The sequence below is a fragment of the Mya arenaria genome, chromosome 7, assembly GCF_026914265.1.
Source record: "Mya arenaria isolate MELC-2E11 chromosome 7, ASM2691426v1".
NCBI classification, from domain to species: domain Eukaryota; kingdom Metazoa; phylum Mollusca; class Bivalvia; order Myida; family Myidae; genus Mya; species Mya arenaria.
In genome coordinates this window covers 16,741,444-16,758,049 of record NC_069128.1, presented here as the reverse complement: position 1 = coordinate 16,758,049, position 16,606 = coordinate 16,741,444, and the positions used below count along the sequence as shown (strand labels likewise).

At 32.6% G+C, this 16,606-nt stretch overlaps 1 protein-coding gene across 2 annotated transcripts; it reads right to left on the bottom strand.

Annotated features, from left to right (window-relative positions):
* Nucleotides 1-67: 67 nt before the first annotated feature.
* On the bottom strand, nt 68-16,166 carry LOC128240904 (uncharacterized). Of its 2 annotated transcripts, XM_052957892.1 has the most exons (10): nt 16,037-16,166; nt 8,569-9,144; nt 7,200-7,413; nt 6,713-6,853; nt 6,391-6,501; nt 5,796-5,999; nt 5,375-5,628; nt 4,874-5,000; nt 3,907-4,100; nt 68-192 (listed from the first exon to the last, which is right to left on the bottom strand). In XM_052957892.1, the coding sequence occupies exons 2-9, from the start codon at nt 9,139-9,141 to the stop codon at nt 3,928-3,930; spliced, it is 1,797 nt and encodes a 598-aa protein (XP_052813852.1). In that variant the 5' UTR covers nt 9,142-9,144; nt 16,037-16,166; the 3' UTR covers nt 68-192; nt 3,907-3,927. The 2 variants fall into 2 exon arrangements, with proteins under 2 accessions (XP_052813852.1, XP_052813853.1); XM_052957893.1 differs by lacking the exons at nt 68-192; nt 4,874-5,000 and having other exon boundaries at nt 3,951-4,100.
* Between the last annotated feature and the right edge of the window lie 440 nt (nt 16,167-16,606).

Genomic DNA, 16,606 nt, shown 5'->3' with positions numbered 1-16,606 from the left:
GTGAAACTGCCAAAGATCATCGTCATCTCCGTATTCTTCTAACACAGACTGGAAATGCTCGAATAAAACATCAAGATCTGGTACATTCCGGTCAACAATGCCAGAAAAAGACGTTTTAGGGCGGTTGCTTTCTGTCTCGTCCTTTTCGACATCTTGTTTGGTTCCATGTGCTGAACAACCTGAACCCTTTATCTGAATAATGTTATGACAATACATTCATGTGATTACATGCTCAACACAGAAGTTCCAAATACTAAGATAAACCACGTTTATGAATTTTTATGAATCCAAGTAAGCAATTTCTGGAGAGCAAAACGTATCAGTGAACCTCAAGCAAGTATGTTTTGTTCGTGTATATATGCTATTTTATTTTCGCCCCGTTGCTAAAATAAATTATTTAGGAAAAATATGATAAATTTAAATAACGTAATAGCATTCTTGTTTGGACACTTGTAACTGAAAACGTAACCTTAGTCTGCAATTTCAATCGACTTAATAATAAAATTTGCATTTATGTTAGATCCTAAAAACGGAAAACGTAAGCCAAATCTGCAAGTTTACCTCAATCGACTTACTGATATTTTTGGACTTTAGAAACGGAAAACCAAACCCAAATCTGTAATTTTACCTCAATTGAATTAATGATTTAAATCAATCTAATTATTTTCATATACGAGAGTGAATAAAAAATAAGTTGACATTCTAAAACAATGGTGTTTTTCACTTACAACGGTTAATTATTCAAATAAATACAGAAACCGATTACACGGTAAAAACAGGAGCGTATAAACATTGTTTTTTTCTGAATTACGTCCATGTGTATATATATATATATATATATATATATATATATATATATATATATATATATATATATATATATATATATATATATATATATATGTATGTATGTATAATACTGTTAAATACGTTTTGGCTAGAATCTGTTCGAAATATACCCTTATTTATATACATTTCTGATAATTATTTTCGTGAATAGAGTGCTAAATAATGAGAGACCTTAAAATGAGTACGTAGCTCGAATTTTGCCTATTTTTCAAAAATAACCTTCGATATTCTGGTTTTAATTTTTTTTTAAATCATGCAGATGTAGCAATAAAAACTATCAAAGAATCTAATCTAAAATAATCAAACAAACGTTGAACACCGCAAAAAAACCTTCACTACAGATTGAAAAATAACAACATTATATTACGGCGTTATCTCCGCTCTTTACATTAGACACAAACATGTAACATTTATTTAAATATTGGATCTAAATGAAAAGTTTTGGTTAAACATGTATTACATTGTATCATGCGATATATTAAAAAAAATGACAGCAAATATATATATTTTGATGCTGGATAAAGCTGTTTTTAAACATAAGAGCACTTATATTGACACTTGACAATCGCCAATCATTTATTTCCGTTAAAAAATATCGCAATCTATTAATACCATGCTTAGCAAATACGGAGCACTTCATAAGTTTCGAGTTTATTTATAATAAACCAGAAGGTCGTAGACCCATGAGACATAAAGTGCTCAATAGTGACAGATACAAATAATAATTTTGTACTTGTGCGGTAACATATTAACTAATACATTTTATAACAATGGCTATAGGACTAGACTGTTACAAAAGTCTATTTGACATAATGTGAAAAGCTTTGTAATCAAATACACTCAAATTCTTCAATGTTCCTTCATTTTTAGTGTCAATTAACTCTATAAATTTGTGCATAGTATGATGTCGTAAATAGTAGGATGGCAATAAAGAGTTTCGTATATCATTATACAATGGACATTCAATAACAAAATGGTATTCATATTCTAAAATATTACATTCGATACATTTTCTATCATGTACGGGTATTGATACAGGTCTAGCCCATCTTCCAGTCTCTATACATAGTCTATGTAAGGAAACTCGTAATTTTGCTAGAGCTATTCTAAATTTAATAGTATTTATTACATCTAAATATAGCTGAGGCTTAAAACAAGTTATATATCTATAAAAATTAGCCCTGGTAGATTCCTGTACTCTTCCATTCCAGCCCTGAATAAACTCTTCTTTTAGACGGCACCAATTTGTATCACACCAGCTTATTCGATTCAGGGCCACTTAACGTTATCCTGTCTCAAGCGTTTATGATGCGTTGAATACTTGTACGGAACTAAAAATGACGGATGCGGAAGCATTGAAGGAGATCAATGAAATTGGTACGATACCGCCATGCGGAATCACATTTGTTTATAAATGGCATGAGTCCTTTTCTAAATAGTCAGTCTTCGTTCGAAGACAAACCAACTAACAAAGTACGAGTGCTGGAACACATTGATTTTGACAGACGCAACTTGCAGAGGAGCTTGAGACGTCAAGCGCTAGTGTGCATCATATCTTAACGAACGAACTCGGAATGTCCGGTGAGTGCGAGATGGGTTCTGTGACTGACGGGCGACGCGAAGCAGGAGCGCCAGAAGGTGTGTTTGTTAACCAAGATTTCACTCACAGGTATTTTAAATTGTAAATGTGACTTACTTTCACTCACAGAAATTAAAAAAAATATTTTAATATACGATTTTTTTAGACAACCGTTCTTTAAAAAAGAACTTGCGTAGTTTGTCGATAGTTTGTCGATAGTTTCGTGAACACAATGTTATGTAAATTGAATGTTTCACATACAGAGTCCATGTATTTTATTGTCCCTCGTACACCAATTAAGTTGTTGTATTAATTTGCGATCCTGTGTTTGGATAAAAACAGTTCTCGTGCGTCTGTTTAGAACAAAGAAATGTTAATTATATCATATTATCCGTGTTGTGTTGTTTTCAAGTATGTCGACTACTTATTAAATAACTCAACGGTTTGGCTTCGTTATAATTAAGACATTATACGTTGTTATAAGTATGTCTTACAGGCAAATGTTTTAAAAAAAACTAATCGGATGGTCTCATAACGTGTTCATATCATTAGCACAAAATGCGTTTTTACGAGGATAATTTCAAATTTGTGATATATGGCATAATATTGTAATTTGGTTTAATAGCAATTACCAAATACCCTGAGAATTTTACTTTAGACATAACACTGTTAAGAATAAATTGGAATTCGCGAGGCTCCTAGTGCTGCCGGGCTAAAAAAAAAAATCATAAATAAAGTTTGCTGAATTCAGCTCAGTTTCTCTTCGCTTCATATTGGCGTTCGGCAGCACTATTATGTGTCCAAAATATTAGGAAAATTAAACATAAACTTAATGAAGGCTCACTCCAAATGAACACTGATGTACATTTTGACGCAATTAATGTCATTAATATAACTGTAAATAAATATTTTCTTGCGGTTTTGTGTACACGAGTACTTTTGTGGAAAAACTCTGCCAAGAAAACGTTCTTTGGAGATTCCAGTTTATATATGCGTTACCATTCATGTAAACTTGAGTTTGTTATTGTTGTTATCTTTAAACTTGCACGTTGCTGAATTTTCATTATAATTGGAAAAAAAATCCAATATCAATTTAAAACAAATCCAATAAATTATTCTGATGATGGGATCTTTTTCATAAGAAAACATATATGCCAGTCACTAATCCAAAAGTCCGAGACTAGCAGTACACGAATTTGGCTCAGAATGTAATGCGATATGTTATTTGTCAAATAAACATAATGCTACTGATTACTTTAAGAATTTAACTTATATATCTTTAAATAGCGAATAATACATTAATTTGGAGAAATTAACAAAATGGCAACCAGTCGAAACATCGAAAAACATGCATCCTCATATATTACGAAATAAACATTAATGCAAGAACTTCTTAAACACCAATCATATAAAACCAGCTTATGAGTGCCAACCATAAAAAATATTCAATATATCTGCAATGTTCAAGAATGAGATACCTTGGAATTTGAAGATACTGCTTACTGTATATCTATTTCTTTAAGCAATTTGTTCATTTTCTCCTCAGATTCTCCACTGAATTCAAATAATAGTTTTGACGCAATTAACTTTCTCAGCCACCCGTCAGGCTTGTAGTTCCGTTCCATGCACAGTGGGATAAGTGTTTTGTTCAGTGTATAGGCATACTCGGCTTCTGAAAAGTGCAAACATGTGTTGGTACCTTTGTTTAATTTTATATAACATAACATTACATTCATTGTTATGTAACACTTTCGACCCATAATAAAATTTTCATCTCATTTTAACAACATTAATAATATACATGCATGAGCAAGGCACATTTTGTAATGATCAAATACCATTAATAGTTTGGTGAAAAAAATCAACGTTTATCTTGTTTCAAAAGCGTTTAAATGACAAACATAACAATACCGTGGTTTGAATATACTGACATGATGCTGTAGAATATTGCCTATGTATTGATAACTGTAATCCAGTTAGATTTGAAATATTCATATTGCAAATCTGAATACAAAACGCAAGTCATATACAAGTGAAACTCGTCTTCAATGACATATACACATTATTGATAATTGTATAAGGAACAAGATGAAAGTTATCTCAGCGGGCTGTTGTGTATGCTAATATGTTATTGTTCATATTTTCGTCTGCATGATAGTTGTAAGTTTGCAATTGTAATGTTAAAAAGACATCTATAATTGTTTACTCAAAATCGTATTTAAAGATAGATTAAATAATTCTATCAATTTCAACGCGGAAAATTATATTTTCAAAATTTAAACTTCGTCATTTGATGTCACTAGTTTGAGTAATACTCGTATTTTAATGTCATCATGCCAGACTAGTTAGACGTTATGATATTATTGAAGATATCCTATTTGTCCTTGATGGAAACTGTATATATGTTTTTAAGTTTATAAAATATAAACGTGCAAACGGATGTACCAGCACGGCAGTTATTGCTGTCTTTGTACATCTGTGATATGCAGATCAGTACAATTCCAGCTCCTTCTACAGCGCGAGTCATTGCGTCGAGTGTGGAGCCTGACATAATGTCCCCATCCATCCAAACCTACCGACATAATGATTTTGGACAATCAGGGCAGAATGACGTAGCGGTTATATTGAAGGTGGCAAAATATCATGTATGATGACTGGACTTTTCGTTTTACATATTATCTTAATATCTAACCATATGCAAACATATCATACTGATATCAGATGTAAAATGAATGTTCGAAAATCAGAACGTGAAAACATGCCAATAACCGTCCTGAGCGTTATGCGGTTTGGGCAAAGAAGCATCATAATTCATATTGTCCTTATGTTTAAATATTTTCAGACAGAAAGGGCATATAACGACACTATTTTAAAGTAACCCTTTTTCGAGTGAAGTGTAAAAAATACTAAAGACATTACATTTAGGCACTGACATGTCATACTTACTGAATATCCACGTCTAGAAATATTTTCTTTTAATTTCAACAGAACTTCTCTGTGGTTCTTATCGTAGGATATCATGATATGTTTCTTTGCTTTTTCGTGTCTCAGTATTGATTCCGCATTAAAAATAGCATGGTCAACTTTATTTGAAAATGTATTTTTATTTTCGCCCGTTTTTGTAGTATCACTAGACTTTAAGCGATATTTCACTTGACTTCTTGTGTGGTTATCCTTTGCCGATTGACTGTATGTTTCACCTGTGAAACAATTGAAACTTAAAGTAACTTTTAACTAACGTTTCAAACTTTAGTTCAACTATCAAACTGAAAAAGAAATATTTTATTATGTAATGTTTTTGACATATGTGATGAAGGCTTATTAAGCTCAGTCCGAAATGAATGACATGACAAATCAAATAACATACCTATTTTCCTGAAACGCCTGTTCTTTGATTTGGTCAGCTCATCTCTTATAGTCCACAACGCATTACAAGAGGCACATGCAATATCTTTTTCAGTGCTTTCTTGGAGTTCAAGGAGAAGATCCACTAGTCCAAGTTCTTCATTGTCGACAACTTCTTTCTTGTTTTCCTTGTCATAACAGAGTACCCAAATTAACTGCAAGCATTCTGAAAGATGAAGACTGACTTTTATTCACTAGCATCCCTGATAATATTGACGTTTACTGTATGTGTTTAACTCGCCATTTAAAAAGACTACAGAATATCTTCATTATATGAAAAACTACAGAAACAAGCTCAGTAGCCGAAAGCTGAAACATTAATGGCACAGGGTAAACGCTAAAGACATATAACACTAAAACAACCAATCACAATCAAAAACATGATAAAACACAACAAAACTCAAGAAACAACACAGAACACATATACTTTATAAAAACTAGGTGTTAAATACCCTTTCTTACCTAAATTTACCGTTATTATTTACACATTTCCTAGGTAGATTTACATTAAAAAGGAAACCAACGTATAGCAAGAAAGAACAAAAACAAAAACACACCCATTGTTTCCTCTTTGCGTTTGACCTTTCCAAGTTTACTCAGCACTTGAAAAGCACCCAGTTCTACAAGCATTCTCTTGTTTGCATCGTTCCTCGCCAACAAACGAAAAGCTGCGTTAATTACAAGTGAAAAACGTTGAAGGATTGCTATCAAATGAAACATTATTGAAGTAATATTCAATGAAGGCTGATCGACCATATTGTAATTTGATATACAATAAAACATAATTAATAATTTTAAGTTGTTTACTTAATAGTTATGGTATTATAGACGACTTAAACATTACGTTTCATGCAATTTTAGCATATTTAATCGGCTTACTATGAGCAACAGCACGCGGGCATGACCAGCCTCCTACCCGTATCTCGCTTTCTTCCAATCCTTCTGCCAGCACATTCAATAACTCCTCAACTCGCTCTTTGTTTGACTGTATAATATCACATTCTTCTTCTGTAACTAAGGCTGAAAAGATAGTAATAATAACACGATTTTGTTTTCATTTTCAACGTTTCTAAGAGAAATTACTCTCTAATTTTCATTGAAGGCTCACAATTCATACAGCCGCCCAGTACTGCCACTTTATTATGGTTTTTCGAAAACATAATTTTTGAGACGCCATATTATTATTGGTTTTGCATGATTGTCAAATACATTCAGATCAAGAATGACAATGCCAATGGTAATTTGAAGGTTGTTTCTGTGTTTATTCCATAACAATATAAGTAAAAAGATTTACTAAAGTTTAATGTTCATGATGACTGCATTTGGTTCCAAAAGGATGTTCAAATCAAAACGTGAAAGGAAGTACCTGCTAGCAATGTCAGAACCTGCATCCAAATGTCAGGGCTTTCATTGGACAGAAACTCCTTCAAAACATCTGTGAATCCGACGTCTTTCAACGCAATAACTAGTTCATCTCTTGAGGCAATATATAGCAACGGAGCTAAGAAATCATACAGAAACGACATGCCTGGGTTATCAGTTTCGTAGACTTTATTGATCTTGATTCTGTTGAAGATGCCCTTAATATAAATAAAAAGATGTCATGGCAATGCACAAGTTTGCTTAGTTTTGGCGTGTTATTAGCTTGTGATGCCAGAATATAATTCCACTTAAAAAACTTATAATATTATAATTATTACATCGACAATTATAACATATTTTAAGGAGCTTTCTTTTTCCAAATGTGAACACAGTCCCACATGATTTGAAATGTATATTGTACTTAACCAAATAAAAAATGTTTATTGGCAAGACGCAACTATGGCTACGGCTCCATAGCAACTCCCCGATTCTTAGTGCATACTAATATAGTTATATATTTTTTCGATTAAAACTTTCTAAAAGATTTTTTACTGATTCGATGAAGAAACTTTTCCTAAAATGACCATGAAATATTTCTTAAGCCTATACATTCATAAGGCACTTTTTAGCAAGACCCTTGAAGTAATTGCTTATTGATGAAACACATTATCTATATTTACATTCGCCTAGTCCTTTGTATAGATAATCTTGATCAAACGTTTTCGCATAAATATTGACGTTCATATTGTATAACAAGAGAGGAGTCATGACGTCATTGAGTACTTCAATGTAGCGCTCCGATTGAATTAGCGCGACGTCATTTAACCAATGATATACGACGTTATTAAGATTAGTTATTCTTTTATACAAACGTATGTTGTCGTTTCACTTCTTTAAGAACAAAAACAAAGTTGCAGAAGAAACTGCTAATCTTTAATTGCAAAAAATTGTAAAAACATAAGCTATGATGGAACACATTTTTTCTTGCGCTTATGCTGTAAGAACGCAGCAGGGCACGCGAGCAAATTCCATGAAGTTCGTTAGCGCTTTTTGATTATTTCCTTAAATGACCCATGGCTTTTGTCGGTCGTTATACAGTGTCGTTTTTAGCTCTGATATCTTTAATTTCTTTAACTTTTAATGAAAGTATCTGCAAACATGGCCTGTGATAATAATGAAATAGTAAAACTACTGCATATCATACTCCATGTATTGTTTATGTACAACTTTTACCTGCCAGTTTAATAGTTCATTCGGCACTATGATATAACATCAATTGCAAACATGAATGCAGCCTTTGGAACAATTTTAAATGGAGGTTCTATATAAATAATTGTTCATTTTCTTAATGTAAGTCTGAATAAAATATCAACCTCTTGAGCCAGAAACTGCTTGCTTGTCTCGAGAAACCTCCTCATGCTGGATAGCTTTTCGCATAAAAGTAAAGATACCTCTGTAAAACTTCCAAGGCACGTCACTACGTTTTTCAACGTAGCAGTAATTGTGAGATCTTCACTCTTCGAATTCATCATTTCTTTTAGGGCTTTTATTATATAAGAACATAACCCATCAGCTGTTGCGGTCTCTGCAATTGAATCGCCTATCTTCCGGCGAAAATTTGAAAGAACTTTCTTTGAGACACTCCCATTATACTCTTCGGCTATATTAACAAGAGCCCAAGTGAAACGCTTCAGATCCCATTTTTCGGTACCGTCAACGTCTAATGCCTCGTCATCATCGTTATCATGAAACTGCCAAAAGTCATCGTCATTCCCAAATTGTTTCAACAAAGAATGGAAATGCTCGAAAAATACTGAAAGTTCATAGTTAATATCCGTTTCTTCCTCTTCATCATTACAAAAAGAAAGCGTCTCTGAGCATCTGCTTTCTGATTCGTCTTTGTCTCTATCTTTATTGGTCCCACTTGCTGACCTGCTTGACTCCATTAGCTGAACAATAATATTATAATAAATGCTTGTGATTACATACTCAACACAGAAGTTCTAGATATTAGATGGATAATACGACTAGGAGTGATTTGTGACCTAGATTTTAGCGACTTTTGGAGAAAAGAAGGCATGTCTATGTCGTAATTGTCATATCGTCCCATTGGTGCAAAAAGGTACCAAACAACATTTTTTTACCAAAATTGACGTTTCACTTTTTTGACGCAATAAGGAGCCTTATGGCATGTGGTACCTTAATGCATGAAATTATTCTAAAGCATTAGATACATATTGCGGTGCAAAAGGGAGACGTATGATATGTGGTACCTCCTTGCATAAGATGAGTTTAACTAAATAAGTTTACAAAGTGTGCAATGAGTGACCAAATGGCATATGGTTTGTTTTTGCATAAATGATTTAGACTAAAATGTTAACATTTTACAATATAACTGATGTTTACATGGTACCTTTTTTGATAGCAATACATACATTTCTATTATTTAACACTGATAACTGATAACTGTGATATCAAGTAAGAAGTGTCCAATAGGTTATTGTCACTTTCTTTGGGATTACATACCTGTCAAATAAAAATGAATAGATCCACATGAAGGATGTTACAATGACATTGTTCTTAATAAAACCTACAAACCGAGCTAGGACGATTTTACTTCCACTGATTTAGACAATAAGACTGTATTAGGAAGCAATAAACGGAATACAGAGGCTTCAGAAGAAAATTTCGTAACTTATTAAGATCTAGCAAATGAATACTCGAATAAAGATAAGTGGGATAGAACATAGAGAGATTTCCTTCAAAAACTAATGAACAGTATAACACTCTTACAAAATAAGAGATGCAAACAGTCAATAAGTGATTAAAGCCCCATGGAAAGGGCAAAGCGTATGAGCGTATCAAGACTGGATAACTTCATTGCCAGCATTGAAGGTAAGCGAGTAAACGTCCATGGAGATGGAAACTGCTTTTTCAGTGCATTTAGAAAAAGATAAAATTAATTTAAAACTGTTGATGTATCGGAAATTAGTACAAACCTGCGTAACTTTATGTTGAAAAACAGTGAACATTATGTTCAAACAAAACCATCAGTTCGGTACCGAGCAGTTCATCAGTGAAATTGAAAAGTTCAAAACAATATTACAATCCTTATTTCTAAAAGGCAAAACAGGACCAATGTTTCGTGTGTGAATTATTTAAAAGAAAGCAAGCAGCTGGTAGTATTAATGAAACCTTGACCAAAGAATATGATGAACAAGTGAAGAAAAGAAAAAGGACAAAGAGAGAGCAAAAGCTGACAAAAATGTTTAAGTTGAATCGTTTTACTGACAGGCATTGCTTACAAGTCCCTTTTCATTAGTCAGTGAGCTATAGATGAAAATGATGCTAATACAATAAGACCATATATAAGTTGCTACATAAAAATTATTTCACAAGACCTGGTGCAAACGAGGCTCTTCCGAGATAGCTACATGTCTCATAAAAACCACTATTTCAGTTCGTTAAAAAGTTCTGTGCAAGAGATTGTGCATTACTCTAACACTTGTATCAGGCCAAACAGAAACCAGTAGATAGCATCTGTTCACATTTTCATCAGTACCACAACTCAAATTTTTAGTCACAAGTGCCTTGTGTCAGGACAATCTCAAATGGAATGTGATTCTGTTCACTCAACTCTAGAAACAGGAAAAAAGGTATGTTTGTACGTCGCAATGGATTACACTGAAAGATAAACCTGTATGTCGTTCCAGTCAAATACAACCATGTGGTAGACTTCAATTAATTTCTGATAAATACTATCCCACCTTAAAAGTGTCAACCTTAGGTCAGCGCTTAAAGTTTCTTCATGATAAATTAAGTTAAGTAAGAAAATCCTCTACTAAAAAGTGTCTTTGTGAACTATTCATTTGACAATGACTCATTTCTAGAGATAGCTATACAAACCATAACAAAATGAAAGGAAAGGGCACAGAGATGTTGTGCCAATGTCATCGGACGTTAAATAAATATGAGTATTTTAAAATGAATAGATTCATTTTTCATACCGAAATATGACATTCGTTTGTGGTAGAACTAGCATACTCATAAGCTTGATGTATAATTTATGTGCAGATAACAGTGAGAAATATCTTATTTATACATATAATCAAAGTGCATTGCAAAACTGTTAACATGTTTAATAATTTTGATAAACAAAAATGCATTTACACTGAATTGGAATTAATAATCATGATACATAACCTTGTTCCATGTAACATATTTCGAATATCTGCACCATAAATTAGTTATTAAAACGTTAATTTGCTATAATACTATATATATAATCACTTATATTTAAATATTGTACTAAACGTTGCAATATAGAAGATCAATAAACATTTATTATGCTTTGTGTTTGACATTTATGCCTATAACATCTAGCAATAAGGTACCATAATTTTATTATATAAGGCACCTTATAGCATGCAGTTTTATCTGATTTTTCCAATTGAGTTTTATGCAACAAGGTACTAATTGCCATATAGCTCCTTTTCACATTATTTGTATTCCCAAACCACCTTATGCAAAAAGGTGCCATGATACAAAATTAACTAATTACCCTTAATTATCACTTGTATTGATATGCAACTAGGGGAACATTTTATATACCCCATTTGAGAAAAGTGATACAAGATTCAACGTCGCTAAATTGTTTTCTGATTTTTTAGGAACCGCCAAACCTTAAAACTCATTTTTCTCAAAAAATATGAAAATGTCGCTTGATACCTTTTTGCACCAATGGGACGATATAAGCGAACCAAAAGTAAGCATCGATTTTTAATCACCTTTTAAGTAACGCTTATTAGAAACCCACAAAAATATGCTCACTTAGTGTTCTGTGAATTGTTTAATTGGTCTCCGTTGTTACAAAATTATTTTTTCATTTGCTTTTTGAAAACTGAATATGACCCTGTCGGAATCTGCAAGAGACTCGTTGGGAGTAGACTGTCGTACTGAGGAAGATTGGCAGGCACGTAGCTACGGCCAATTTGGGATTACACAGATCGATAACGGACAGCACATTAACCCCTTCACCCCCTACACTCCTTTGGTTTTTATTTCAAATTTTGGGGTTTTGGTATGACAAAAACTTCGTCCTGTCAAAATTTCATTACGCAACTGCGTATTTGCCTACAGTAAGGTACGCGCTGTCTGTGGACATTGTACATGGTCGGTAGAAGTGAGCATTAAGAAATATTAAAGTTCATCAACCGCCAGAGATGACGCCAACATTTTCCAAGAGCATCATCAGTGCAGACTTTTCAGAATAGATATTTGATACAGACTACTGTTCATGGTTTGCATGTTTATATGTGTGTACATTTTGGTGTAACTTGAATTGTTCACAAAGAAATTGATATTGTTGCAGTCCGATAGTGTTATTCGAACTTGAGAGTAAGCGGAACAGTATAAACTGGATCACTGGAACACGACTTAACTGGGGCTTTAACTAATTCACAAAGCCTGTGTACCTGTCTTCATTAATAAATTTGCAGAATGACATTAAAGTAGTCAAAATGCAAACAATTATGTACGGTGATGTCACAAACATAATTAGCATAAATAATTTTAAGCACAGATTTGGAAAGTTGTTATTGTTATGTCACAAATGCATGATGATTTTCTAATCCTGTCACACAATCTGATTTCAATATAAAGCCAAATTCCTCAACGAAAGGAAGAAGTAATAAACGTCCATATATTCTTGGTAGCATAAGAACACACATTACATTCAATTATGGGACAGCATAATAACTCTTATTAAAACACATATACGTATGTTACTGTCAATACCAATTTGTGCTGGATAATGAAATTTCAGCCTTCGCCTGCTTGACATTATATGGCCATAATTGATGAGAGAACAAATGTACGAGCATTTGATTTACAACCTGATTAGTATTTTACGGTTTTTTTACTCGTTTATATAAACGACGAAGTATAATTCATGTCACTGGCTACCTCTAAGAAGTATTATGCGAAGATAAGATAGCAGAATAAAACTTTTGAAACTGTTGATATCGTAGTTTTATGGTCAAATGTTAGTTACATTCCCTTGAAATAAATTAGAATTAACTTAAAGAACAGTACTCTAGGGATTGTAAGTTGTTTCATTTGTAGTTAATATCAGACGTACTATATTTAATGTAGATCAAATGTATTATGTTATCAATATTGGCTCCAGTATCATAAAGTAAAGTCATAACTGTAACAGTGACGTCATTATTATCAGCAAAGCGGTCCCGGTGGCATGGGCAAAATTACGTAGGCGTACTTAAAATAGTTTCGCTATATTGATTATGCAAATATTTCTCTCTGAAATGAAATCAGGGTTTGTTGTAACAGAGACATTTTTAATACTGCACATTTTTTTTTTAATTTGCCAATAACTACTTTTCAGGCAATATTTTCCTGATAACAACTTTTTTATATCTTACTAATAACCCCAATCAGAATTTGTATTGCCACAGTAACTAAAACATTTTTAAATAGTATGAAAACTTTTCAGTTGCAAATGGTAGAATCCATTGTACACGATGTTTCACATGTATCAGCAATAAATAAAATTCATGGGATTTACCATCCAACAAATACGAAATTTAAAAACTTAACCTTATATACAAGAAAGCAACTGATACCTGCTATGTGAAGTGTATCCACTTAAACTTAAATTAGCGTCTCATATAAGATACGTCCCGAGGCGAATTATAAACTGATAGCTCGATAAATTGAAATATATAAGAATCGACGATCGTCAATATCACGAGCCGAATCGCACGTTAATTAGACTTCGAACATAATCATTGCAAATGAGTTAATCATTTAAGATGCAATCCTACTCCCAATTAAGATTTACCACAATTAATACATTTTTTTTTAATTTACCGAAAGGGATGAATAAATATGGAAAACAATGGGTCTTATGAAGGATACCGTGCCTAATTTCAAAGAATAGTGCAGAAAACACGGTATTTCTTCCTTATGAGACGATAGTTGATCACGGTAAATATTTAAGCACTCACCAACCTTTTTTATTTTGTGCGCTTCCAGCCATTAAATACACAATTACAATCTTGTTATCAGTAAATAATATTTTCCATCAATGCTTTATCATTAGTTATTAGTTAAAGGTTTATCACTAAAATAATATGTTTGTTATATACGAGTATGTATTGGTTTTAAATACGAGTGTCACTTTAATACTAAACAATGCAAAATATAATTTATTTTTGCATGTGTTTCAATCTCATCCAAAATTTCTTTCTTGAAAACGATTATCATTTGCGCATAATAAAAAACACTATACGCTAGTTGGAAAATTAATCATTTATCATGCATGTCATCTCAATAAAGTACTTTTGTTGTGAATTCATGTGTGCCTAATGACTTAGTTTTCATATTCACAATGCATGGTCGTACTTGCTAACACGAATCTTACACAAGTTAAGAGGTATCATCATGAATAACTTACTGATGTATTAATTAACTGAAACATACAATAAAACATACAATTACGCGCGATGCGGTTCTTATAATGATCATTTAATCGTCTGTGATATCAGAGAGGGTACAGATATACAAATTGTATCGACTGATTTTTATGCTCCAATATAAATAAAATGTTGCGATTCTATTCTTATTAAACGCTTGATGCCTATTGTGAATGTGGACCTTAGCGTTAAAGGAGTAGATAGAACATTATAACACTGGCCATTGTGAAGAATGCAGTATGTTTAGACCATTTGATACCACCGAGCGAAAGAGCTTTTGTCTACAAGTTCTTTGATACACAAATCTATTATTGAACTTCACATGAGTGCAGATAAGCTGTCATTGGCTTTGGCATTTAAGTTTTAATTCTTGTAGTTGAAACTCATTTTTACCATAGTAAATTAAAATAAATATAGATGTTATGTGTTTTGTGTTAACCCGACAATGGTACTCGTTTTCAATACTCTAATTTGCGGGGTTGATTTTTCCTGATAGATGCGATGCGGTTGTACATAAATGACAACAACATGCTAAAATGCACAATTCTACATTTCAATATTTATATTCAAAACTATGCAGATCCAAAGAGATGCTGTCCGGGCTGTCTTGGCATATAATACGAATAAGACAACAGAGCCATCAACAAGGTAAGGTTCAAAACAACATTGAATGAGAGAAACTAACGTACAAGCATCAAACGCGCATAAAAACTACCGGTCAAATTGTGTCATTTATTGTAAGAAACAGTTTTGTACAGTGACGTCAAAAACAGTTGTTCTTATAAATATTTATAAGCATAATTTGCAAACTCAGACGCTTTATCGACAAATGAAAGAGAGTCACACAGGTGTCTTAAGACAATCAAAATGCAGCTTTTAAGCACAAACATTTTGAAACAAAACGCACGGTGATTTCCTCACACTTCTCGCAATTGTACAGCAATATGAACCCGAATTATCCATCAAATGAAGAAAGCTTAACGTAAATATCGCCTTGGTTGTGAAAGAAAAGCATAACTTTTATAAATACATATGAACGTATATAACTCTTTATACCACTTATTGCCGTAAAAAGTTCAGCCTGTTCGTGCCTGACATCATGTTACAATTAGATATTAGATACCGCAGTCTGAAATAAATTTCGGTAATTTTTTCTTTGCTTTATTGAGATTGCAATATAATAAGTATTTCCTATTGACCTATGTATGTCATTTTAATAAAAAATTAGGCTCAGACTTTTGACGTAAAGTGCTATAAATTATACAATGAAAAACATTTGACTGATTCTACTACACACCGAATACAAAATTTAAGAACTTGTCCTTGTTTAAAAGAAAGGAAATGTTACCTGATATTGTATATATATCCATTCAATTTCAAACCATACTGAATACGTCCCGAGGCGATCTATAAACCAATGGCTTGAAGAATTAAAATATATAGGAATCGACGATCGTCGATATCTTGAGCCGCATTGTGCGAATTTGGGCCTTTGCACAGATCCATTACAAATCAGATAATCAGTAATAAAACATGCTAAATAGTGTTTGTCTCAAACTACAAGAAGTTTTAAAACACTAAATGAGTCATCGATATAATCTTTATATATATTTCATGAAGGTTACGTGTTAGAATACAAACTAAGATTATAAACTAAGAATACTTAATACATCAATACAATGTCATAAAATATTGCGTGTTCTTTAAAAAAGGTATTTTGTTATATCGTAATGTGTGTAACGGCAAATTACAACATACATAAAATGTGCAATGCTTTGTTTTTTCTTGCTAACACGTATTTAACGCAATTTTCAGCCCTAGAATTTAAAATTTAAAAGCAAAAGTGTTGTAGATAAACCATTATGATATTTCCTTACCACCAATAGATGGAGACTTTTTCTGCGAGAACACTAAAACA